At 38.3% G+C, this 25,433-nt stretch overlaps 1 protein-coding gene across 1 annotated transcript in view; it reads left to right on the forward strand.

Annotated features, from left to right (window-relative positions):
* Positions 1-5,394: 5,394 nt before the first annotated feature.
* Positions 5,395-25,433, forward strand: part of LOC148200492 (uncharacterized) — a 46,853-nt gene continuing 26,814 nt past the window's right edge. Inside the window, exons 1-2 of the mRNA XM_088112964.1 lie at positions 5,395-5,437; positions 12,579-12,777. Of these exons, the coding sequence (XP_087969090.1) occupies positions 5,395-5,437; positions 12,579-12,777 (242 nt within the window). The remainder of the gene's footprint in view (positions 5,438-12,578; positions 12,778-25,433) is intronic.

Here is a 25,433-nt window from a genome sequence, read left to right on the forward strand (position 1 = left end):
CGGTTATACAAAAACCGAAGCGTACACGGTTATATACCTCGGTCCACATTCAACCCGTAGTGGAACACCCCTATTGCCTCAGCTCAGACAAAACCGAGGCCTATACAACCCTGCTGCTCAGTCTGAGAAGTCTGAAAAGGCACTGAGAAGTCTGACAAAAGGCTACTGCGTCGGTTCGCCCAGAAACCGAGGCCTATACACCCCTGCTGCTCAGTCTGCAAAGTCTGAAAAGGCACTGAGAAGTCTGACAACAAGCTACTGCCTCGGTTCACCCAGAAACCGAGGCCTTAACGCCATCCTATTACCTCAGTTAGGACGAGACCGAAGCCTATAAACCTTTGCTGCTCACTTGAAAAGACCCGAAAAGTCTGAACCATAGCCTATTGCCTCGATTAGATAGGAAATCGGTGCCTAAACCATAGCCTATTGCCTCGGTCTGTAGGCGAACCGATGCCTAAACCACCTGCCCCCCAACTGCTGCTACGCCTGTCCAACTGCTGCTACGACCTAGGGCATCGGTTAAGCAATGAACCGAGGTCGATTCTCCACACGTTCTACACCGTTGATGCTTTTAACCGATGTTGTATGGTGATATTACCTCGGGTGTGTGAGTAACCGAGGTAGTAGCTCAACCTCATATTTTCAAATCGCGCAGAACCTCCATTTTCGTCGACAGCTTCTTCTTCTTCCTCGTATACTGTTTTTTCTTCATTTTCGTCCACCAGTGCCTCTCCTTGACTCGCCGTGCCACCGCTTTGCTACCAGTTTTCTTGCCGGCCTCCGTCTTGGTAGTGTCACTACTCGTCGTCGTTTTTGGGCACGCCTCTCCCCTTCGTCGTCACGCCATTGGTGCCTCGCCGATGCTACCTCCGCCACTGCTGCTGCCAGTGCTCGCACATTCAGTCCTGCTCGTCCTCGTTGTTGGTCGCGCCTCCTCCCTTCACCGTCACGCCACCGTTGGCCTGTCGATGCTTCCACCGCCACTACTGTCTCCGCCGGTACTGCTTCCAACGCTGTTTCAATCTTGCTGTCTGCATTGAGGTTGGTTCATTGTGTTTTTGCTGATAATAATTGGTGGAGGCTGAAAGAGAAACCAATTGTATGAATTGGTTGTTTTGATTTTTTTAATTTTGGTACGCGGTGTATTAGCTGTTTGTTGTTGGTAATGTATTGGTTGTTTGTTGTTGGCAGTGTATTGACTGTTTGTTGGTTGAATATATTACATGTTGCATACTTAATTATTTGTTTGCTTGAATATATATTTTTGTTGTGAATTAGCCTTAGTTTCCCGTTTGAGATTCAATACAAAAATTATATACTATCTCCAGATTTTTTGAACAAACATACTTTTTACAAATGAAAATAGAGGAGATGGTAATAATAATTTACAAGTTTTGAATCTTGAACTGTCTAGTTGGACAGTTTAAGAAGAGTAATAACTTTTTCATAGTTTATTATAACATATCAATTTTAATATACATGTCTTAAATTTCACGAATATTTGTCGTTGTCTTTTGTATTGATCTTCAGGTGCATATTTGATTGTGATTTATAATCACTTTCATTTCGTGTAACCTGAAGACCAATGCAAAATGCTGGCAAAATTTCATGAAATATGAGATATGTTGTTTAAAATTGATATGTTTAATAAACTAAAAAAAGTGAATCTTCTTGAATGGGATAGGGTCACACCTTGAATACAAACACGATCAAAGTGATCATTCAAGATTATTGAAATTGTGTAAACAATTTCAGCAAACATGCGTACGAATAGAGGGTGGATTAATTTACCACGCATCAGTACTGAATACGAGAGAGGGGTAGAAGAATTTATAGAGTTTGCGCAACGTAATGCGAGTACAAGTGGTGATGATGAAGTGAAGTTCAGATGTCCCTGTGTGAACTGTTTGAATGGGAGGAAGTTGAACGCAAGTGATATTAGGGAACATCTTATATGTGATGGTTTCATACGAAGTTATACAACATGGATATGGCATGGCGAATTAACAGACTTTCCAACTGTCTCTCCAACTGAAAATGTTTATGATTCCACAATGGATATGGAAGATAAAGCAGAAGAAGACAACTTAGAGGACATGATCCGCGATGTTGGTGCAGAAGCTTTTGGCCAAGCGCATGTGTATGAAACGATGTCCACTGATGTGAAGACTCCTTTGTATGCGGGTTCAACTAAGTTCACACGGTTGTCAACGGTGTTAAGGCTCATGAATTTAAAGGCGAGCAATGGATGGAGTGATAAGAGTTTTACAGAATTGTTGTCGTTGTTGAATGAAATGCTGCCAGATGGAAATATGTTACCCAATCGTAATTATGATGCAAAAAAAATTCTTTGTCTGATGGGTATGGAATATAAACGGATACATGCATGTTCGAATGATTGCATATTATATAGGAATGAGAATGAAGTTTTGATAAAGTGTCCAAAATTTGGGTTATCACGATACAAGTCAAAAAACAACGGTGAAGATGGTGGTCACACAGAAAAGAATGGTTCTACTTTGAAAGTAGTTTGGTACCTTCCACTAGTTGTCAGACTTAAGCGTTTGTTCACGAATCCCAAAGACGCTAAAAACCTAAGATGGCATGCAGATGAGAGAACAACTGATGGGCTGCTTCGTCATCCAGCTGATTCAAAGCAATGGAAAATTATTGATCAAGAATTCCCCCAATTTGGTGAAGAATGTAGAAATCTTAGGTTTGGCTTAGCTACTGATGGAATGAATCCATTTGGTAATTTAAGTACCAATCACAGTTGTTGGCCCGTTATACTGATAATTTACAACTTATCTCCTGGATTGTGCATGGAAAGAAAGTACATGATGTTGTCAATGTTGATATCTGGTCCAAAGCAGCCTGGAAATGAGATCGATGTTTATCTAAGGCCACTAGTTGAAGACTTGAAGTTGTTGTGGGTTGATGGGGTTGAAATATTTGATGCCTTTGCTTCAGAAACTTTCATGATGCATGCCATGTTATTTTGCACCATTAATGACTTCCCAGCTTACGGTAATTTGTCGGGGTACAGTGTGAAGCGTCATAAAGCATGTCCTATATGTGAAGAAAACACTGCAGCTCAACAATTAAAACACGGAAGGAAGACAGTGTATATGTGTCATCGGCGATTTTTACAATCTAATGATCCATATCGAAGGTTAAAGAAAGCATTCAATGGAGAACAAGAGAAAGACAATGCACCCAGTCCACTTACTAGACTTGAAGTTGCTGAGAAAGTTAATAGAGTACATCATATATTTGGGAAAACGTCGAAGAAGTCTTCTGTAACGACCCCTTGGAAGAAGAAATCAATATTCTTCGATCTTCCATATTGGTCAAAGGTAGATGTTAGACATTGCATAGATGTCATGCATGTTGAGAAAAATGTCTGTGATAGCTTGATTGGTACACTACTAAACATCCAGGGAAAAACAAAAGATGGAGTGAATGCGCGTTTGGATTTGGTTGACATGAAGATCCGAGAAGAGTTGGCACCAAGAGAGATAGGTAAACGTACTTATTTGCCCCCTGCATGTTACACAATGTCCAAACAAGAGAAGATAAGTTTTTGTCTTTGTTTAAAGAGTATCAAGGTACCACAAGGATACTCTTGAACTTCAAAGCGAAATTATCATCATCTTGTGTCAACTAGAAATGTTTTTCCCTCCATCCTTTTTTGACATCATAGTGCATTTACTTGTTCATTTGGTCAGAGAAATAAAGTTGTGTGGACCAGTATACTTAAGATGGATGTACCCTATTGAGCGTTATATGAAGATTTTGAAAGGGTACGTCAAAAATCAATATCGTCCAGAAGGTTCGATGATTGAAAGATATATTTCTGAAGAAAGTATTGAGTTTTGCTCTGAGTATATGACTAAAGCAAATCCGATAGGAGTCCCTCGGACATCATGGTTGAGTAGATATTCTAAAAGTAAAAGCATCCGAGGTGTGAATGTGGTGACGAAAAGTCGTGAAGAATTGATGCAAGCACATCTGTACATATTAAACAACACAGATGAAGTGATCCCATTTTTGGAAGCACACAAAGTCGTTGTAAGGGACAACTATCCACGACAATCAGAGAAATGGCAGTTGATGGAGCATAACAGAACATTCTTGTCCTGGTTCAAATCTGAAGTTTCGAAAGAATCACGGTCCTCTGAGACTTTGTTGTGGTTAGCAAATGGCTTGAAGTTTGATGTTGTATGTTATACAGGCTACAAATTTAATAATTTCACATTCTATACAAAGACTTTGGATGATAAAAGCACAATACAAAATAGTGACGTCAGTCTAGAAGCTGAGTCACTACAGTTTTCCACATCCATGAGATACTATGGTAGAATTGAAGAGATATTTGAAGTTGATTACACTAAGTTTTCCGTTGCACTCTTCAAATGTAAGTGGGTAGACAATAAGAGTGGTGTCAAAATAGATGAATCTGGTATGACACTTGTTGATTTTCGAAAGGTTGGTTATAGAGACGAACCGTTCATCATGGCATATCAAGCAAGTCAGGTTTTTAATGTCAAAGATCCTGCGTCTGACCATTGGTATGTTGCTCTCCAAGGAAAAAGGCAAATTGAAGATAAAGAAGAGAATCTAAGTAATCTTCATATCGCTGACAGTAATCCATTTAAAACGACAATAAATTTGGATAACGACCCTCTAATTGATGATATACAAGCAATACGAGAAGATCATAATGATGGAATATATATATATGACCAATCCATATGATTATGTATGAATTTCATGTTTGTGTAAATATTTATGGCTTTTGTTAAATAATATATGTTATTTAATAAGTGCTTTATTTATATTTCATCTTATTTATTGTGACAGATATATGACTGAGTCACCTCATTTGTCAGGCGATGAAGTCCCCACCACTTCTAGACGGACGAGAGGAGCAACGAGGTTACGACAGCTTATACTTAGAAGAAATGCAGGTGAGAGGACACCTGTCATTATTGACGTGGTCACTGGAGTTGCATCTGGCCCAAATGCAGATGTATTTAGGTCTTACCTTGGAGTACTAGCACGTGATCGCATCTCTATACTTACTCCATCCTTTGACCATGTTTCTGAGGCTGATCGAAATCTCATCTGGCAAGATCTATTGGTAAGTTAAGCAATATTGCCCCAAATTCTATATTCATTATATTGATAAATCTGTATTGATATAAGGTTATTATTTTCTTTGTTGCAGATAACATTTGATATGTCAAACGTCGAGAGCTTAAGGAATAAGTGTTTATCTGCAATTGCAGAAAGATTTCGAGGGTTTAAGACAAAATTGACGTCTAGATATATGTTTGGACCAAAAACTAATGAAAATCCATGTTCCAAATATTCAGCAATTGACGAAGAAACATGGCGTCAGTTTGTAGAGCTTTGTTCATCCGAGGCATGGCAGGTAAGTGCAGTAAAATCATTCAATTCATCATTCATCATTCATAATTCTCTACCATGACAATTGTTTCATTTTGTCACAGGAAAAAAGGTCAAAAGCATAGGGAATAAGCGCTCAGAATAAAAATCCACACCTATTGTCTCGTGGTGGATATAGGAAGCTTGAAGAAAAAATAATGAAGCAGAAGTCAGATAATAGGCTTCCACTTTTTGAGGGTGGTGACCCTCCTCCTCCTCCTTCACCACCATCTCGGCACGACAAGTGGAACTTAGCCCGTAAAAGACCATCGGGCTCCTACACTTCCGAGTCTGCCAGAGAAATATCTGAAAGAATTGTAAGATGTCATTTCTTATATTTTTACATTAATTTTGTTATATATATTACATAGATCTTTCAAATGATATTGAACTTTTGTTATGAGACAGGACTCCTTGGTTGAGCAGAGCTCCCAAGGTCAATTCACACAAGAAGGTCGTCAAGATATTCTTGCCACAGCTATTGGACGACCTGAGCACCCAGGACGGATGCGTGGTGCTGGGACTGGCATAGGCATATGACAATTTTTTGGGTCTTCCTCGCGTTCATATTCATACGAAAAGATGAAGGAGGACATAAGAAAAGAGATGACACTGGAGATCACAAAGAAGGTTCGCATAAAGTTGTATGATGAAGTTGCTGAAATGGTTGCGCGCCAGTTCCAGCAGCATTATGAGGATTATGGCAATCGTCCTCCGCCATCTCCTGTAGCGGAACATGTTGTGCCCCCTACAGGTAAACTTATTTATTTTTGGTTACTAATTTACTTTTTGCATAACCTAACATTTAATTTGACAGGTATAAGCGGTAAAGGAAGTTGTTCAGCTGCCGGTGCCCTAGGGGACGACATGGATGAAACTCGTCCATGTCAGTTATATATTCTTTCTGATACTGGGACCATGCTAGTGACTCGAGGTACAGTTTATGAGACAGCTACTGTAGTGCATGGTGTACAACTTTCAGAAGATGAGTTCAAGGTCACGGTGGATGAAGTTGTCATAGCGGATGTCGTTCTTCCTGTGCCTACAGATGAGTTCTTCACTGTGAAAGAAGCATTTAAGTCCTTTGTCGCCTGGCCTAGACATTTGGTTGGTGATGTATCTAATTCCCCGGTAAACACTCGTATTATATACTTCTCAATTTTAATATTTACTTCTAATTAACGTTATAACATAACCATTTTTGCATTTAACAGGAGATAGGTCAAGAGGGAAGTCCTACACCGAAGAAGACTCATTTATCTGAGGATGACCCTCTTGGTGCGTTAGACGAGCTTTTGCTAAAATCATTTCAGATGTGCCGATGAATGTACACTGGGATTCTACTACATTTGGAAGAGAAGCTCAGATCCCATTGTACTTGCATCATCAAGATGTTAGGGAGCTTGTGTCGGGTAGAGAAGAAATTAATATTAGACTCATTCAGCTCTGGATGATGTAAGTTTATGAAAACTTTTTTATATAATTATATTTTATCAACTTACTTATATAAGATTATTTCTTCATTTTAGGTATATGTTTGATGTTAGTAACAAGAAGGGGTTCAACGATGTATATGGGTTCATTGACCCTTCTATGACTCATGAAAGAAATAAATTTGATGATATCCAAACATACATCACCACCTGCTTTGGAATGGGGAAGGAGATATATTTTCTCCCTTATATACATGGGTAACTGAAGTTTGTTAACTTCAACACATTCATTTATTAATTTTGGTATATGATTCATAAGTTATTACCAATTTCAGGTGTCATTGGCAACTACTTGTGATCTCCATACCAGAGAACACTGCTGTCTGGTTTTGTTCATTGCAGAAGTCTCCTCCCAACCCTCTTAGACATATAGTAGATTGGTAAGAATCTCAATGTTTTGACTTTTTTGTTATATAAATGTATGGTAAAGGAATTTTTTTTTAATAGTTCCCTTGCAACACATATGATGTTATCTGGGAGATCTACTGTGATGGACGAGCCTCCAAGGAGATGACGAATGTCGCATGTCGCGAGCTCCTTCGAAGCTTCCTCCAGAGATGAACGCAGCGGAATAATGAAAATGATGACGAGAACACGAAATCGAAGATTGACTCGAAGGAAAACTACTAAACTATGAACAGACTCAAGAAAACCCTAAGATCTAAGGTTTAATCGATAGATAACCCTAGAGACACGAAGGAAACCCTAGAAAAGGGGGAAAGCTCAAAATGAATCGATTAATCGGTTCAAACTCAAGATTGAACGGTGGGAAAGCTAGATTGCTCAGTGGAAAGTGGATTAAACGGTAGAAAAGGGAAAACAATCGGTGGAAAAGTATGGATCTAGGGTTGCAATGACAGAAACAATGTAGAATAGAAGTTGAATGTGGAATGGTGACGGAAGAGCTCTCGAGTGGACGGACTCGAGAAAGATGCAAGGTGAAATCTGAGGTTGAAGACGCGAATGAAGCTGTGGTTGAGGCGTAATGGAATGAAGAATGAAGTTTCTGATGCGCGAGATGGAGTAACCAAATGATATGGGAAGGAGGGTGACGCGTGCTCAAGGCTGAACACGTGGCTAAGGAGCGCTGATGCAAGGAAGCTGGAGAATGGTTGAACGTGACGTCATGGAGGAGATAGAAGCACCGTGGATAAAAAAAATGGAAGAATGAAAATGAAGGTAGTGTGCTGGAAGGTGGCTAGAGGGAGTCTTTGGACTCTCTAGCCTATGACTTTCAAGAGAGAATAGTTTCTGATTTAGAAAACTCAATTCTCATTAATCTCAAAAGTCCCAATACAAAAGAGGAGCTGGGTATTTATAGTAACCCATGCTCCTTAAGAGCTAAACTATGAAAGGTAAAAATACAAAAAGAGAACTACGTCAAGCACGATTCCATCATACCCTCCCTCTTAAAAAAAGATTTGTCCTCAAATCTGGCAATCGCCTTATGAAGAAGCTCCACACAATCTTTGGGAGCATGGCCATCTTGGAGTGGCCTTATTCTTTTATATTCACTTTTTCTTCCTCCTGGATCAAACACAAATCTGCAATAAACATCAAATATATTTTCAATTAATACCAATCCAAGAAAAAAATTTCTATAAAAACAAGGAAATAAGGACTTCTAATATTTTGTTTAGTAGTCTTTGTAAATTTTAGAAGTCCAAATTCACTTTTGTCTTGAGTTATTTCTTTCCTTAAAGATAAGAATAACTCAAGATATGAATTGTCATATTTTGAAAAGGTTTTCATAAAATATATAATGACAATTGGTTTGAAAGAAAAGTCCATATTTAAAGAATAAACCATGATTGGAAAAGAAGTAAAGATTTGAAAACCTTCCCTTTTAGGTTCCATAGTCTTGGAAAGAATAGAATTTGTCATCAGCAACAATTTCTCCCTTTCTTTCTTCTCTCTTTCTTGCCTTTCTCTCTTTTCTTCTTTTCTCTCTATTTCTTTTCTTTCTTCTTCTTTTCTTTTCTCTTCTTCTCTTCTTAATTCCTCTCTTCTTCTCTCTTCTCTTTTCTCTATTTCTTCTCTCTCTCTCTTCTCTTCTTCTTTCCTTTCTTCCTCTTCTTTTCTCTCAATCTCTCTTTCTCTTTTCTTATCCTTGATCTCTTTAAGTCTTGCCCCAAATTCTAATTCTCTACGAAGAAACCCATGATCATTTAAACTCTCAAGAAATAATTTTCCATTATCAATGCAATCCCTAATTAGTTCTAGGTTTCTTTTAATGCTTGAAGGCACAAACTTTCTTCTCATGCAAACTTTTAAATCATGCCAATCACGTATGGAGGACTTTCTACCTTTCCTAACATGATATTGTCTTTCATCCCACCACTCACTTGCATGCTCTTCTAACTTAGAGAGATATATACTAAGAACATAATATTCACTCTCTTCATAAAACCAAGGATTTATTTTATCAATTTCTTTTTCCCAAGCTAGGTATGTTAATGCACCTATATCTTTACCAAATGATGGTAGATTCCTAGCTTGTTTAAACATTTCATCAACTTTATCTATCCTAGAAGACCTATATGAACTATAAGAAGACATCTTTGTTTTTAAGAGTTTTCTTAATTTAGAGGGTTAAAAACTTTCACCTAGACAAGTCCCAGGTAAGAGAAGTGAGCTAAAGAGCTGCTTAAGTACCAAGTCTTGCCTTGCCAGAAATGTCTTAGGCTACTAACTAATTACCCCTTAAACTAAAATCACCTTTAAAATCAAAGGACACCACTCAAAAACAAACAATTAAACACAATTAAAAGACTAGACTCTCAGACTCTAATGTGATAAGGCTTAGAGTTTAATCCCTTTTAGCCTAAATCACCCCTAAACGTAAAACACAAAGCAACTCAATATTAAAGACTACTCCTATGGTGAGGCTTGTTGCTTTGGCTAACAAGACACACTCACCTGTCTAGCTATGCTAAATTAAAGCAAGTAAAGTTGCCAAGAGTTTGAAAGAGCACCAAGGACTCTTCCAAAGAACTTGGACTTTATAAAAGGCCCTTTTACAAAACAAAAGCTAAAGCTAACAGTAGGCTAACACAAGCCTATTACACATAAAAAAAAATGAAGAAAACAATTACAAAAGATTCAAACAGCTGCCACGGTCTGTTCCTGGTTCAGCTACAGTCCACTTTTGATGCCAAATCCTTGTGCTAAAAAAACACATACACTGATGTTGCTTCTTGACAGCTTCTGGAATTAATGCTTTTAAATCTCCTAGCCAGTATAATCCTACAATCACAAATCACAATTGGAATCAATGTACCTTATCTACACACGGATATCAAGAGGATTAACTTCACACAATATAAAAGATTCTTCCCTTTTCTCCTAATCTCTTGCACTTGGTGCAACTATATAAATTTCTTTTGCTATCAAATGACAAACTGCAATCAAATATTCACACTCAATTCAGCAGAGCAACCATCAATGCTATCACTTTCCAGCTAAGATAGAAACAGTTAAGCAATCCAGAGGTAAGAAAGTTAAGCAACTCCCCTAATTAAATGGTTGGTTTAGCTTGCTCTAAACTCTACTGAGATTCTGCTACTGCTTAAAATTCTTGACTCCAAATATTTATCAACTCTGCACACAACAACACACCTATTCTACACTTTCTCCCTGCACTAATTTCAAATATGCACACAGAAATTACACCAATTCCAGCAAAATACACAAACATGGATATTAAACCAGATGCAAATGGGTGTAATTCAAGGTTGAAACCAAACTGATTAAACAACCAACCAGACTAATCAAACTTGACCAATCCAATGCAATGCAGAAACAATTCCAATACAGAATGACTAATCCTAGTCTACAAAAACTATCATACCAGATCAACCTTCAAATAATGCTAAGCAATAACAAGCTATAACAGAAATAGTTCAACCAAAACAGAAGCAAATTAAGGTGAAAGACTCCCTTTAGTTCAACACTCCCACATGAAGTGTTTCTGCCTCTGATTGCTTAAGCTAGACTCTGTTGAAGTTCTACAACTGTATCAGTGAAGGTTCTGGTCTGCACTCCCAAAGTCCACTCAGTTCACGTTTCATGATACTCCTTGTTCAACTTCTATTTAGAGGGGTTTGCTAACGCGCGTACGCCTGTTTTTCAGTTGGTACATTTTAGCAATGTGTACCGGATTTTAGTAGACAAAAATACCCTTATATATCATGGATTCTAAGTTTTAAGGTTAAGGGTATTTTAATAATTTTCATTCTCAAAACTTAAAAAAAAAAAAAGAAAACCCCTCAAACCCTTACTCACCTTTCTCATTTCTCTCAATCCTTTCTCTTTCTCATTCCAACCTTTTCTCTGTCATCCCTACTGTAGCCCCAATTGAAAAAATCAGAAACACTTGCCTTTAAACAATTTGTCTTTCTAAAGAGTTGAGTCATTGACATATTCACCTTGAGGCGAAGGTTCATTCAAGATCTCTTCAATTTCACCATCTTCACTAATTTCTCTAATTTCATCATCTGCATATGTTGAATCATCATCTCTAAAAAAACCCTCCAGGCCAATTACCAATTCTTTCGGATGTCATTATGCTTGTGAAAATTAGATAAAATTAGATAAGACAAAAATTATAAAATAAAAACTCATTATAAAATCATTTTTTGTAAGAAATTGTTTAGCAACAAGTATTTCTGATTTTTCCAGGTCAGTTACCAATTCCTTTATGCTTGTGAAAATTGGATAAAATTAGATAAGACAAAAATTATAAGATCAAAACTCATTATAAAATCATTTTTTTGTAAGATTGTTTAACGGCAAGTGTTTCTGATTTTTTCAATTGGGGCTACAGTAGGGTGTTTCTGATTTTTTCAATTGGGGCTACAGTAGGGATGACAGAGAAAAGATTGGAGTGAGAAAGATGAAAGAGAAAGGGTTTACAGGAATGAGAGAGGTGAGTAAGGGTTTGGGGGTTTCTTTTTTTTTTTAGTTTTGAGAATGAAAATTATTAAAATACCCTTAACCTTAAAACTTAGAATACATGGTATATAAGGGTATTCTTGTCTACTAAAATCCGGTACACATTGCTAAAATGTACCAACTGAAAAACAGGCGTACGCGCGTTAGCAAACCCCATATATATATATATATATATATATATATATATATATATATATATATATATATATATATATATATATATATATATATATATATATAAAGAACTAGGATAAAATATATTTAATTCTGAAGATAATTTTAATAATATTTACTACAAAAATAATGTAATATAACCGGTGTTTATTTCTTGCCTAAAATCTCCGAAAATTTCAGCCGGTTTATTAAGTAACCGCCAATAAGGTTTTATTTATTATTTTATTTTCGACATCTCTCATTTTCTCCTGTTATTTTTCTTTAATTCTTTATCCTTCCTCAAACGATGCTCTTCTTCTTCACTCTTGCCATTTCTTAATTTCTTAGAGTTCTAATTTTGCGACCATGGAACCCTTGTTGTTGTGTCACTAAGCTCTCATTCATGGTGGAGTTCATGGTGGTTGAAAAACGTTGCAGAGTTTAGGCTTTTGATTTGCGTTTGGGTGTTGAAGGATTAGGGAGATGCGATTGAGGGGTTGTGCATTGTTTATTTGTGTTCTGATGCAGGTGTGGTTCGTGATGGAGGGTGTGGTGGTCTGATGATGGCTCATCGTGGTTTTCGCGTGATTTCATTGGTTCAGATATGCATTTTGGTGATGAGGAGCAATGCATTTGTTCGCGATTGGGTTTTGATAGTGGGAACAAAGTTGCTATGTCATTTGGGTTTGACACTTGCTATTCTTGGGCGATGGTGGTGCGCGAAAAGGTATGTAACCCTAAATCATAGATTCTAGAACTCAAACCTCATGTCTTGATGTATTGTGCAACAATGTGTAATGATTTAGAGAAGATGGTTAACACTGTGGCGAAAGGTAAGTGGTTATCTCTGAAGGAGAACCTAATAGAGCAAATTTAACTATTTATTTAGTTAAATGTCTAAGCATTTAACTAATGATATGAGCATGTTGTGAAGCCACAGAATACTGTCTGGAGATTTAAACTACACAATTTCTCTACTAGGAGAAAAAACATGTTTATCAGGAAGGTTTCAAATCTCTTGAGAGATTTCAAATTTCTTGAGAATGCCAAGTACTTGACAAAAATTACTATATCCATTAATTTGATGAAAAACATAATATATTACAAAACTATTAAAAACACCTTGAATCTAAAAAAAACAATGAGTTAATAGAGTAAAAGAGAAATTCAAAATACTTAAAATTTAATTAAAATATTCATCAAAGCAGTAAAGATAAAATGTAAATAAATATGTTTTAGAGAAGAAAATAATAAAAGTTATAACCCATTGAGTATCTAATTTAAATAATTATATTTCATATTAAAATTATTGTTACAAAAAGTTTAAATCTTCATTCGGAAGTTTAATCAGAAACTCTCATTTGTAATAATTGTTTTTATTTTTAAAATATCATGCTCACACTTAGCGACACAATGGACTATATTCCCTTTTTAACTCTATAATATACAAGATATATCATCATGCAAAACAATACAAAAGATTATAACTAGCAAAATAAAAATAAAATATATAATTTTATTTTCTATTAAGAGTATTTTTAAATAACAAAACAAATATACTTAACTTTTATATGTAACATTCCTAAGATCACTTCTAGCCCTTGCAAAGGTAAACAAATGAGGTTTACCTTAAACCGACGTCCCTCTACAACAATAAGACAACGGGTACAAACGGATGACGTCCTGACTAATTCCGATGCTGGTATAGACACCACCAGATCAAGGTTCAACTCTTCTACTGACAACCCAACTTTCCAACACACGCCTCCGATATGAAGGAATGAGTTGCCCCCGAATCAAACAACAACAAACAACAACTGACGATGAGTTACCTGAGTTAACTATCTCTGCCCAGTCAAAGCATATACTCGTCCAGTTGTCTGTGGTCTGGCATCACCCTCTAAACAGATCTCCCAGCACGGTGTGTTTGTGGTCCAGTCCTCCTGACTGTAGGACAATCTCTAGCAAAATGGTCTTCACCACGACAGATGTTACACCTCCGGTAACCGCTCATCTGAGGGCAAATAGATTATAGATGTGGTCCTCCACAATTATAGCACCGCACCCTCTTGAGTGGCTAGACTGCACTAAATGCACCGGGGGTTGGAAGGATGAACCCTTAGACCAGAAGATGGTGATGGTCTAGGGTAAGGAGCCTCTTGGAACTAAATCCACCACGGGACCCAGAGGTCCTCCACTTCTAACAGGCTGACTCTGTGTCCTTCAGCTTCCTTCTTGGTCTCTCCATCACACGGCCCATCTCCACCAAGGTAGGAACTCCTTGATACGCAGCCCTTTCACCAAAAGCTTGATGTCTCCCCTTAGACCATTCTCAAATTTCCTGTAGTGCCACTCTTCATCCATAGTCATGGTGTAGAATCGGAGCAAGTGCTTGAACCTGTCTGCATACTCTGCCACGGACATATTTCCTTGCACTAGCTGGAGAAATTCAATCTCCTTATCATACCTCACACTATCAGGGAATACTTAGTGTAGAACTTCTCTTGAACAACTCCCAAAGTAATAGGAGCTCCACTTCCATCCAAGATCATTTCATGCTGCTCCACCAATGGCCCGCTTCCCCAGTCAACAGGTACTCAGTATATGCTAGTTTGTTCTCATCTGGACACCTCTTGGCATGGTAGATTCTCTCCATGTCTCAAAACTAATGATCAACTTCATTCGGGCTACACTTCCCATTAAACCTGGTTGGATGGTGTTGCAGAAAGCTTTCCAAGCTCTATTCTAGGACCGGACTCGCAGATGAAGCGGCGCTGTAGCGGTCTGATGGACAAATTTATGAACACCAAATTATGATGTCACAAACTTGTTTTCAATCGGCAAGTATGACCGAATCGTTCAAGTAATAAACTTGGTTAGACCAAGTATCGTTCTTCCCAAAGGACTCACGGCCTAGTTTAGTTATGTGGTTTCTTGATTACTAAGACTTACAAACGAAATATTTGGGTTTAATATGCAAGACAGAAAATAAACATGTATGCATGAATTTTGATCAATGGCAAAAAGCAAAAGATAAACACTTTCAATGAAATATAGATATGAATATGTTGTTGGGGTCAATTTCATCTTATCCACTCTCATATATTTTAGGAATTCAACAGTCAAATCATCATTGTTAATGCCACTCTCTAATGTACCTTTCCAGAAGGCTTCTCCCTAATCACGAGTTCATACAATTCCTAGCATTCCTAATGATCAGTTCATAAGTGCAGGAGCTTAATGACAACCAATATAAAATTGGGAGAAATTCCCCGGATCTAGACTTCCCCGTACGTGCCCGTATCGACAAAACCAATAATCATGCATCGAATGAGTTAAACAATACAAGCATTAAGCAAAGAGGAAAAACCCTAGCTAATGATGAAAAGAAAGCATAAGTCTTAATTAAAAGATGTAAAAACAGATTCCATATATGAGAGTTAAACAAGATTACATTGATTCCCCAACAAACATACAGAGTTTAGTTCAGCATATTCATGGTGAACCTAGATGAATTACAATGAAAGAATGAAAGAATAAACCCTAAAAAGGTGAAGAGGAAGCCTGAGCATCCAAGATCCTCCTTCAAAGGGGTGAAAGAGAGAGTGTTTGCTTCGTTTCTGCCAAAGATGCCTAACCCTAGGAACCCTAAAGCTTATATATCATTCGTAAATTACAAAAAGTCAAGTCCAAGCCCATTAAAGTGCCGCTCAGCGGTAAAATACCGCTCAGCGGTGAGTGCGTGACTTGTTTGCTCCCCTCAGCGGCCATTTTGCCCCTCAGCGGACCTCCCGTGACTTCCTGAGTGCCGCTCAGCGGTAAACTGCCGCTGAGCGGTGACTTCGGCTTCTCCTTTTTGCACTTTTTGTTGTCTTTTCTGATTTCAACTCTCTCCTTCTTCACTTCTTTCACCAAATTCACCTTAAAACCTGCACAAAAACACTGAAATCAAGCATAAACCTGTCCAGCTCTCTTATTTCTGAAAACTATCAATAAAAGGCATGATTTCAAGCTAGTTTTTAAGTGTAAAGGTTGCTTTTAGTATGCAATTTTAAGCATGAAAATAACAGTTTTTCAACTGTTATCACAACCCCAAACTTAGAACTTTGCTTGTCCTCAAGCAAACAAGATGTAACTCCATCTTCAACCAATTCATATGATAGTTCACCTCATTCAAAAATCTTCTTTCAAGATAAGTAAAAACTTCAATTAAACTTATGACAATATTTCAATCAAGATGTGCACATGCTTTAGTGTTCACAAAGTCATTTAAATTCCAACAAATGCTATTCTTCATGAATGATCAATCAATTAAGCATGGATGTTCATGTGTTAATGGAATATCTCCTCACTAGGTAAAGTGTTTCACTCACACACAAGTGTATAAGAGGTAATCACTCATTCACTCTACTATTACAATGTCACATGAATTAACTTTGCCTTTCATTTTACCACAATCAAAAACATTGACAAGCATGCATCATCACAAGGACTTTTCAATGGCTTATAATGTGGCTGGGCTAACAAGAAAATTAGTTTTTCTGGATCACAAAATCCTTGAGTTAAGAGAATCATAACAACACAATCATCTTATTCACCCAACTTTCTTTTGCCTTTGCATTGAGCTTTGCTTCTTTTTCTTTTCTTTTCTTTTTCTTTGCATATTACTTTTTAGCTCTTAGCTCAATGCTTTTCATGTTTTCCCAACAACCCCAAACTTGAACATTTAACAATACCACACAAGATCTTCTACTTAACTCAAGGTAAAGATTTTCAATCAAGGGTTTCAGTGTATATTCAAGGCTAAGGGTTCAAAGGATGAACACAAAGTGTTCTCTTTTAGTGGGCTAATTTTAAATTTGGCCAATAAAAAGGTTTCCAACAAACGGCCTTGATCATATGATGCAAAACAAGCAATTGATTCAATCATAGAAAACCTGGGCAAAATCATTCATGCTTTCAAAGTAATAGCATTCAACAATAACAACTCTGGAGCTCAAAATCTCACATATAAGCTCATTCACATTTGACATACACATCCTGCTTAATTTCACAATCACAATCATGATATCATGCATTTGTTCACAAAGCTTGTGAATCACCTGTATAAGCATTTTAATGTGCACATCATCTCAACATCAATCAATCATAAGCATCATTCAGAATTACTTATCACAAAATCACAGTTAATAGCAAACCATCATAACAAACCAGGTGTTCAATAGAGTACATCAAACCCTAATCTAAAAACAAAAACAAATAAGTTCAGAAAACTTAAACCACAAATCATAAGCACATGATAGCATTCATCAGTAAATGCTATCTCAGCTCCTCATCAATCTGAGTTGTCCTCTGTATCTTCCTCTTCCTCCTCATCTTCATCATCTTCAAATGCATCATCCTCATCAGCTTCATCTTCTTCCATATCTCTAGCTGAAGCTTCAGCTGCTTCAGCTCCTCCTCCATGCACTGGTTCCTCTGGCCATGCTACCACATTATGGAATTCATCCATAGTCCACCTGTGGGCTGGAGGTGTATCATACATCCCCACAATCATCTCAGCAGTGGCCACCTGCCCTCTGTGAATGGATTGCAACTGAGCCCCTATAAGAGACATATACATGTCCCTCATCTGGAATGGCTCTGCTTCATGTGTCTCAGTAGATGTCTGGCTCTGTGCTGGCCCTCTCTCTCTACGAGCACGGCGTGGTGGGACTGGCTGAGCTGCCTCCTCACCTCCACAGTACTGTCTATAATAGGCCTCATCAATAGCTTTCTTGGCCTCTCAAATGGTGGAACTGATATATCCACCCCAGCTAGCTTGCAAAGGTGAGTAATCAAGAAGGATGTCCTAATGGTGCTTTGTTGTTTGAGGTGTTGGCGCACATACTTATTTCATCAGCTATCACCTGCCCAATATTGACATTTAAGCTTCTGATAGCATAGTAGATGAATAGTGCCCTACTGAGAGTAATATCTGACACATGTGAACATGGCTGAATGTTGGCATGAGAAAACGCCATCCAATACTTTGCAAGAGGAGTCAAATCCGTCCTCCTAATGTTAACCACTGAGCCAGATCTATTCCTTGGAAGTGTCCTCCAGGTATACACAATACTCTCTCACATCCTCATAATCAGCACCTTCCTCCATGCAAAGAGCAAACTGGCACTGCTCACCAGCCCACTCAGTATCCAGGAAGTTATTGATAGAATCAGGATCATACCTGATAGCATGGCCTCTGACATAGCCCAAATAATTCTCAGCTGGATAATCACCAATCTTCTTTGCATTGGTGTAAAATTCCTTTACCACAGCTATGTTGGCAGGTGCAGGATAAGTGGCTAGCTTTCCCCAATCATTCCCTAACACTTGCTCTCCAAACTGAGGAGCAAAGTTAGGTATCATTCCAACCTTTCTCTCCATCAGAAGTCTCCTGTCCTGAACCACCCTAAAGTGCTTCTCATGTTTCTAGAGAGGAACCTGCTAGATTGGGGTTGCTCTGGTTCCTTTTCCTTTCTCTTGGTTGCCATGGTTTTCAATCTTTTTCCTGATGAGGATGCCATTCCTACATTCAAAACACAAACAAAACCACAGAACATGATGTTAATCATTAGTAAAACACAGAACACAACTCCTTTCGAAGCTAAACCCACCGCTGAGGGCCAGAATTCCCCCTCAGCGCCACCAGTACCACATTCCAGATCACACAAAACCAGAAAAATCAAATCTGGCAGAGTGCCGCTCAGCGGCAGTTTACCCCTCAGCGGTAACTTTGCAGATTTTTGAAAAACCTATTTTAAAGCTTTCCTAACTCCACCCAAATGCAATTTTCAGTTTTCCAGTTCATAATCATGCAGTTTAATCGGTTCAAACATCAAATATATCATCAAATCATGCCAAGAAATCAAAACCCCTAAATCTTCATGCTTGACCATCATATTCAAAATCAAAACCCTAGAATGAACAAAATGCATTTTACTTACTTGGGTGGAGATACTAGATGCAATGAGAATGCTTCCAAGCTAGAATGCTCTCTTCCAACCCCAAACTTTGATGGCACACTAGTGAAAAAGTGAGTGGAAGAGAAATTTTCTTAAGAGGGAAGAGTGAAAAGATGTGGAAAACCTTGGAAAAGGTATGTGGGAGTGTTTGTGCAGAGAAAAATCTGAAAGTGTGAAAGAATACGCAGCTTAGGGTTTAAAAATACCCTAATGGGCTCGGGTCCCGCTAAGGGGAACTAAAACCCAATCTGCGAGAGTACCGCTCAGCGGTAAAGTACCGCTCAACGGCACTTTCGTGATGTGTTCTTCTCCTTCTTTCTTAACCTACGTGCCTCCTAGACATGCCCCTCACTGGCTCCCTGCAATTCAATGTTCAAAAATGCTTATGCAAACCCTAACTAAAACAAATCAACAAAAATATTCAATCAATTGGGTTGCCTCCCAGGTAGCGCTTGTTTAACGTCACGAGCCTGACCCAAAATCCACCAACACCCTTCAGTAGGTGCAAAATTTTCTTACCAACACCCATCAGTAGGTGTTACAGCCATTGTATCCTTCAGTAGATACTTAACCACCTAGCATCCTTCAGTAGATGTATATCCAACAAAATAAATACAAAATAATGTTCACAAATTAAAAATTACAAAACCAAATCAAAAGTTTTTAAATTCACTGGGTTGCCTCCCAGCAAGCGCTCTTTTAATGTCATTAGCTTGACCCAATAAAGTTCAAGTTCCATCTTCTTATAGTTGATGTTGCCATTCCACCAACTCCTCAGCTGTTTCCTTTGAACTGTTTTGGTTCTTCTAGAATATGGAGACTCTATCTCTATCATCTCCTTCTCTTTAAAGCCCTTCACAACCCACAACTTGTTCTTGATTCTAACAGGTGTGCCAAGTTGGAGTCTTCTTTTCTTCCAGTCTCTAGGAATTTCTTCTCCTCTTCCAATCTCTTCTTCCTGGGGTACCTGAAACAACAAACAATGGTTACCTGAAACCTCAAGATTTTCATCTTTACGGCTAGTCATGGGTGCATCTCGAAATACAGCTTTATAACTAGCTTCTTCCTCCTTTGCTTGCGTCTCATCTTTGAAGACATCTACCACCACTCTCTCCTCTCTATCCTGGAGCACCACTATACCTTCATTTACATCTATGATAGCCCTGGCCGTTTTCATAAATGGTCTTCCAAGTATGATAGGTATCTTCTCGGTCTCCATCTTCATCACCACAAAGTCTGCCAAGAACTGAAGTTTGCCAACACAAACTATAATGTCCTCTACAATCCCACATGGCTCCTTTGAAGATCCATCGGCCATTACTAATTTTAACCTTTGCAGGTTTCATATTAACATTGCCGATTTGCTCCAGTAAAGAATAAGGTATCAAGTTAACACTTGAACCTAAATCAAGAAGAGCTTTCTTTACCTTTTTCTTCCCTATAGTACAAGGGATAGAAAAACTGCCTGGATCTGATGCTTTAGGAGGGAATGACTCTTTTTTAACAGTTATACACTCTTTTACCTCATCATCTCTACGTCTCTTCTTTGTAGAGATTTCTTCATCAGATTTGTGTAAACTGCAATTTTCTGTAGAATCTGTTCCCAAGGTGCTTCATTATCCACCATTCTGAATAATTCTGTGAAGTCCATTTGTTTCTCTTGATTTATTGGAAAAGGAAAATTGTTTTTGCTCTCTATTTCTCTTCTTTCTTCTGTTTCTCCTTCTTCTAACTCAATTATCTCTTCATTCACACTCTTTACCACTTTGCACTCTTCTCTAGGGTTAACCTCAGTATTAGCCCCAAAATTTCTATTTGGCCTTTCTTCCAATTGCTTGGTAATCTGACCCATTTGAATCTCCAAATTCTTTATAGCAGCTTCAGTGCTCTTTTGAGAAGATTCGGTTTTCTGTATGAATTGCTGAAGAGTTTCTTCCAACCTTGTTGATCTTTCATTAAGCATAGATAACTGTTGCCAAAAGGTTGGTTGCTGCTGCTGCTTATTATATTGATTTGCTTGCCCAGTTTGTCCTTGACCAATGCTTGGATGTGGTTTCCACCCTTGATTGTAAGTTCCCTTGACGGTATGGAATTGATAGCATGTAAATTAACATCCTCCACGGCTTCCACTGGAAAAGGCACATTGACCATTGATATGATCACCTCCACATAATTCGCACAACTGGGATTTGTACCTGTGCAGCAGTTTTCAACTCTTTAGGTAATTGTGCAAGTGTTTTAGTCAGAGTCTCCAGCTGTTGAGTTAGAATTTATTTTGAGCTAGCAAGGCATCATGTGTCTGTAATTGGAGAACTCCCTTTTTGTTGCATAGGAGCTCCTCTTTCACTGTTGAGCTCATTATCACTAGTAGCCATGTTTTCAATAATTTCTATTAGCTTCCTCTGGAGTTTTCCATTTAATAGTTGCCTCCTGCTGAGGCATCAAGCATCATCTTGGTTTGTGAACCAAGACCTCCAAGGAAGTTAAGACTACTTCACTGTTCTCGAATCCATGCGTGGGTGTTTTTCTTAGCAAGACTTTTGTATCTATCCCATGCATGACCCAGTGATTCTTCCATGCCCTGCTTAAATGAAGATATCTCTTGCTTGCCTTTTGTCACCTTTGATTGTGGAAAGTACTTGTTCAAAAACTTTGTTACCACTGCTTCCCACTCTGTGAAACTTCCTTCTGGAAAAGAATTCAACCAAAGCTTAGCATTGCCTCCCAATGAGAAAGGAAACAAACTAAGTTTGATGCTTCGTCTGGCACCCCATTGATTTTCACTGTGTTGCAAATTTCATTAAATGTAGTAAGGTGCTCATATGGGCTTTCATGAGATAACCCATTAAATTGATTGCTCTTCACCAGTTGGATCAGTGCTGGTTTGACCTCCATATGGCTGCATTGACTCTAGGTCTAGCTATGCTGTTAAAGTGCTGAGGTCCAGCTATATTGGTGTAATCAGCAAGAGTTCTTCTGATATTATTTCTCCATATTTTCTGTGCTATTGTCAGAACCTTGTGGTGATGGTTGCAACAGAGTTTCCGGAGGAGGGAAAAGTTCTCTAGATGTTCTGATTCTTCTCCTCCGTCTACTGTCTTCTAATCCTTCAAGCAGAGGTTCTGTTGTTTTCTTGCTCCTAGTTCGAATTGCCTCCTGCATACACAAGAACACAAAACCCTAGAAAAGATTTGGTTAGCACAAAAAGATATAAGAGAAGATATAAGATTCAGAAAATAAAAACAGAAAACAGAAAAACAGAAAAACAGAAAAATAAAATAAATAAAATAAAATCAATAAAATACAAACTAAAAAATAAAACAGAAAATAAAATAAAATAAAAAAATTCGAAATTTAAATTAAAAATAAAAAAAATAAGTCAAAGATAATCAATAATCACACAAATTAACCAGTTAAACCACGAGTCCCCGGCAACGGCGCCAAAAACTTGATGGACAAATTTATGAACACCAAATTATGATGTCACAAACTTGTTTTCAATCGGCAAGTATGACCGAATCGTTCAAGTAATAAACTTGGTAAGACCAAGTATCGTTCTTCCCAAAGGACTCACGGCCTAGTTTAGTTATGTGGTTTCTTGATTACTAAGACTTACAAACGAAATATTTGGGTTTAATATGCAAGACAGAAAATAAACATGTATGCATGAATTTTGATCAATGGCAAAAAGCAAAAGATAAACACTTTCAATGAAATATAGTATGAATATGTTGTTGGGGGTCAATTTCATCTTATCCACTCTCATATATTTTAGGAATTCAACATTCAAATCATCATTGTTAATGCCACTCTCTAAGTACCTTTCAGAAGGCTTCTCCCTAATCACGAGTTCATACAATTCCTAGCATTCCTAATGATCAGTTCATAAGTGCAGGAGCTTAACGACAACCAATATAAATTGGGAGAAATTCCCCGGATCTAGACTTCCCCGTACGTGCCCGTATCGACAAAACCAATAATCATGCATCGAATGAGTTAAACAATGCAAGCATTAAGCAAAGAGGAAAAACCCTAACTAATGATGAAAGAAAGCATAAGTCTTAATTAAAAGATGTAAAAACAGATTCCATATATGAGAGTTTCACAAGATTACATTGATTCCCCAACAAACATACAGAGTTTAGTTCACCATATTCATGGTGAACCTAGATGAATTACAATGAAAGAATGAAAGAATAAACCCTAAAAAGGTGAAGAGGAAGCCTCAGCATCCAAGATCCTCCTTCAAAGGGGTGGAAGAGAGAGTGTTTGCTTCGTTCCAGCCAAAGATGCCTAACCCTAGGAAACCCTAAAGCTTATATATCATTCGTAAATTACAAAAAGTCAAGTCCAAGCCCATTAAAGTGCCGCTCAGCGGTAAAATACCGCTCAGCGGTGAGTGCGTGACTTGTTTCTCCCCTCAGCGGCCATTTTGCCCCTCAGCGGACCTCCCGTGATCCTGAGTGCCGCTCAGCGGTAAACTGCCGCTGAGCGGTGACTTCGGCTTCTCCTTTTGCACTTTTTGTTGTCTTTTCTGATTTCATCTCTCTCCTTCTTCACTTCTTTCACCAAATTCACCTTAAAACCTGCACAAAAACACTGAAATCAAGCATAAACCTGTCCAGCTCTCTTATTTATGAAACTATCAAAAAGGCATGATTTCAAGCTAGTTTTTAAGTGTAAAGGTTGCTTTTAGTATGAATTTTAAGCATGAAAATAACAGTTTTTCAACTGTTATCACGGTCCTACCACCAGCCATCATATCCATGAATTGTCTCTGAGTGGTATCAGCTGACGCTCTGGCGTTCTCCGTCGACGCTCTTGCAGCTTCCAGATTCTGCAAGGATATGGTGTTTTGCTGAACCAATGCAGCATTCTGCTATTGCAATGCTTGAAGCACAGTCTCTAACATTTGGTTAGATTCAGACGGCTCGGCCTGAAGGGGAGGAGGAGGAAGCCTAGGTGCCATCTTTTGTTCACATAGAGACGAAAGACCATCAGTCCAAGTCAAATAAACAAGGACAACCAACTTAAACATGACTAAGAGTACACAAGCATAAGCAAGAAACACACATACTCTACAGGATTTTCTAAGGACAGAAATTGCTCTGATACCATAAATGTAACATCCTAGATTATATAGAAGCATATAATATAGCAAGTCCACATTTTAATATAAGAGAACAGTTAGAAGTAGACTGTAATTAAAGTATTAAAGTTACAGTCATCCCAAAAGGTGCCATAATTTGAAACTTTAACACAGTAGAGTATTTCAAAACAATAGAACTTAATTAAGGAATTCCTAAAAAGACTAAGCAACAACATCATCTTCCTCCAAAGCCTGCTCTAGAGGCACCTCATCCACCTCTGCTCACATCCAAGGAAAATACAAACACAGAAGCAAGGGTGAGCTAGATATACAATGATCATGTTATAACAGTCACAAGTAACATGCAAGTAAGGACAAATACAGTACACTACACAAACATGACTTGTTGCACTTAAACTTGACTCGTTCGGACTTAGAATGATTGCCGAGCTATGGTGGGTCATGCACTCGTGGTGGCCTCTACTGCTTTGCAAAGCCATTGTCAATGGGTTTCACCCTACCACACTCACGAGGTTAGTCCGTTATCACTCACCTTGGGCCATACTGAAAGCACCCAAGACTAGGACCTCCTGCTACTACTCACGACATGATTCAATCCTCTCTACCTGAGAATGATTGACCATTGTAGTTTCAGGATAACCCCCAAGACTGAGCTACCATTCAAATCATTCTAAACACTAAGGACACCACCATGAATCTTCTCCTTGAAGATCATGAAATTACGTCCAATAATACATGGCACCACCATGTAACCTCCTTTGAGATCCATGGAATTACGTCCATGAACCATACTTTTAAAACCACATACTTTCAATCACCAAACATGTTTCATACACTCGCATATTGCCAATATAATCACATTACCACCATCATACTATGCATTCTAAACATTTCACACACTTAATTCAACCAAAAAGAGAGCAAAAGAGAAGACTGGACTCAAAGTATTCGCACAGCGCACCTTATTCGCAAGACGAGACAGGATGGTCTCGCACAGCGCACCCCCCTAATTCGCCATGCGAATTAACTCGCAGCATGCATCAGACTTCCAACCTCTCGCATAGCTCACTCTGGTCGCTATGTGAGAGCCTAGACAGAGACCACACCCTCAAACCCTCTCGCTTTGCACCTATATCGCTCTTCGAATTAAAAGGGCATAGGTTCTAGACCACCACCAGTGGCATAGCGACAGGATTCGCTAGGCGAATCCACAAACAAAGAGCAACACCCTCTGGTCATTCGCACAGTGCACTAGCTCGCATAGCGAAT

This window comes from Vigna umbellata, chromosome 4, assembly GCF_029865625.1.
Source record: "Vigna umbellata cultivar VRB3 chromosome 4, Vumbellata_1.0, whole genome shotgun sequence".
Classification (NCBI taxonomy): domain Eukaryota; kingdom Viridiplantae; phylum Streptophyta; class Magnoliopsida; order Fabales; family Fabaceae; genus Vigna; species Vigna umbellata.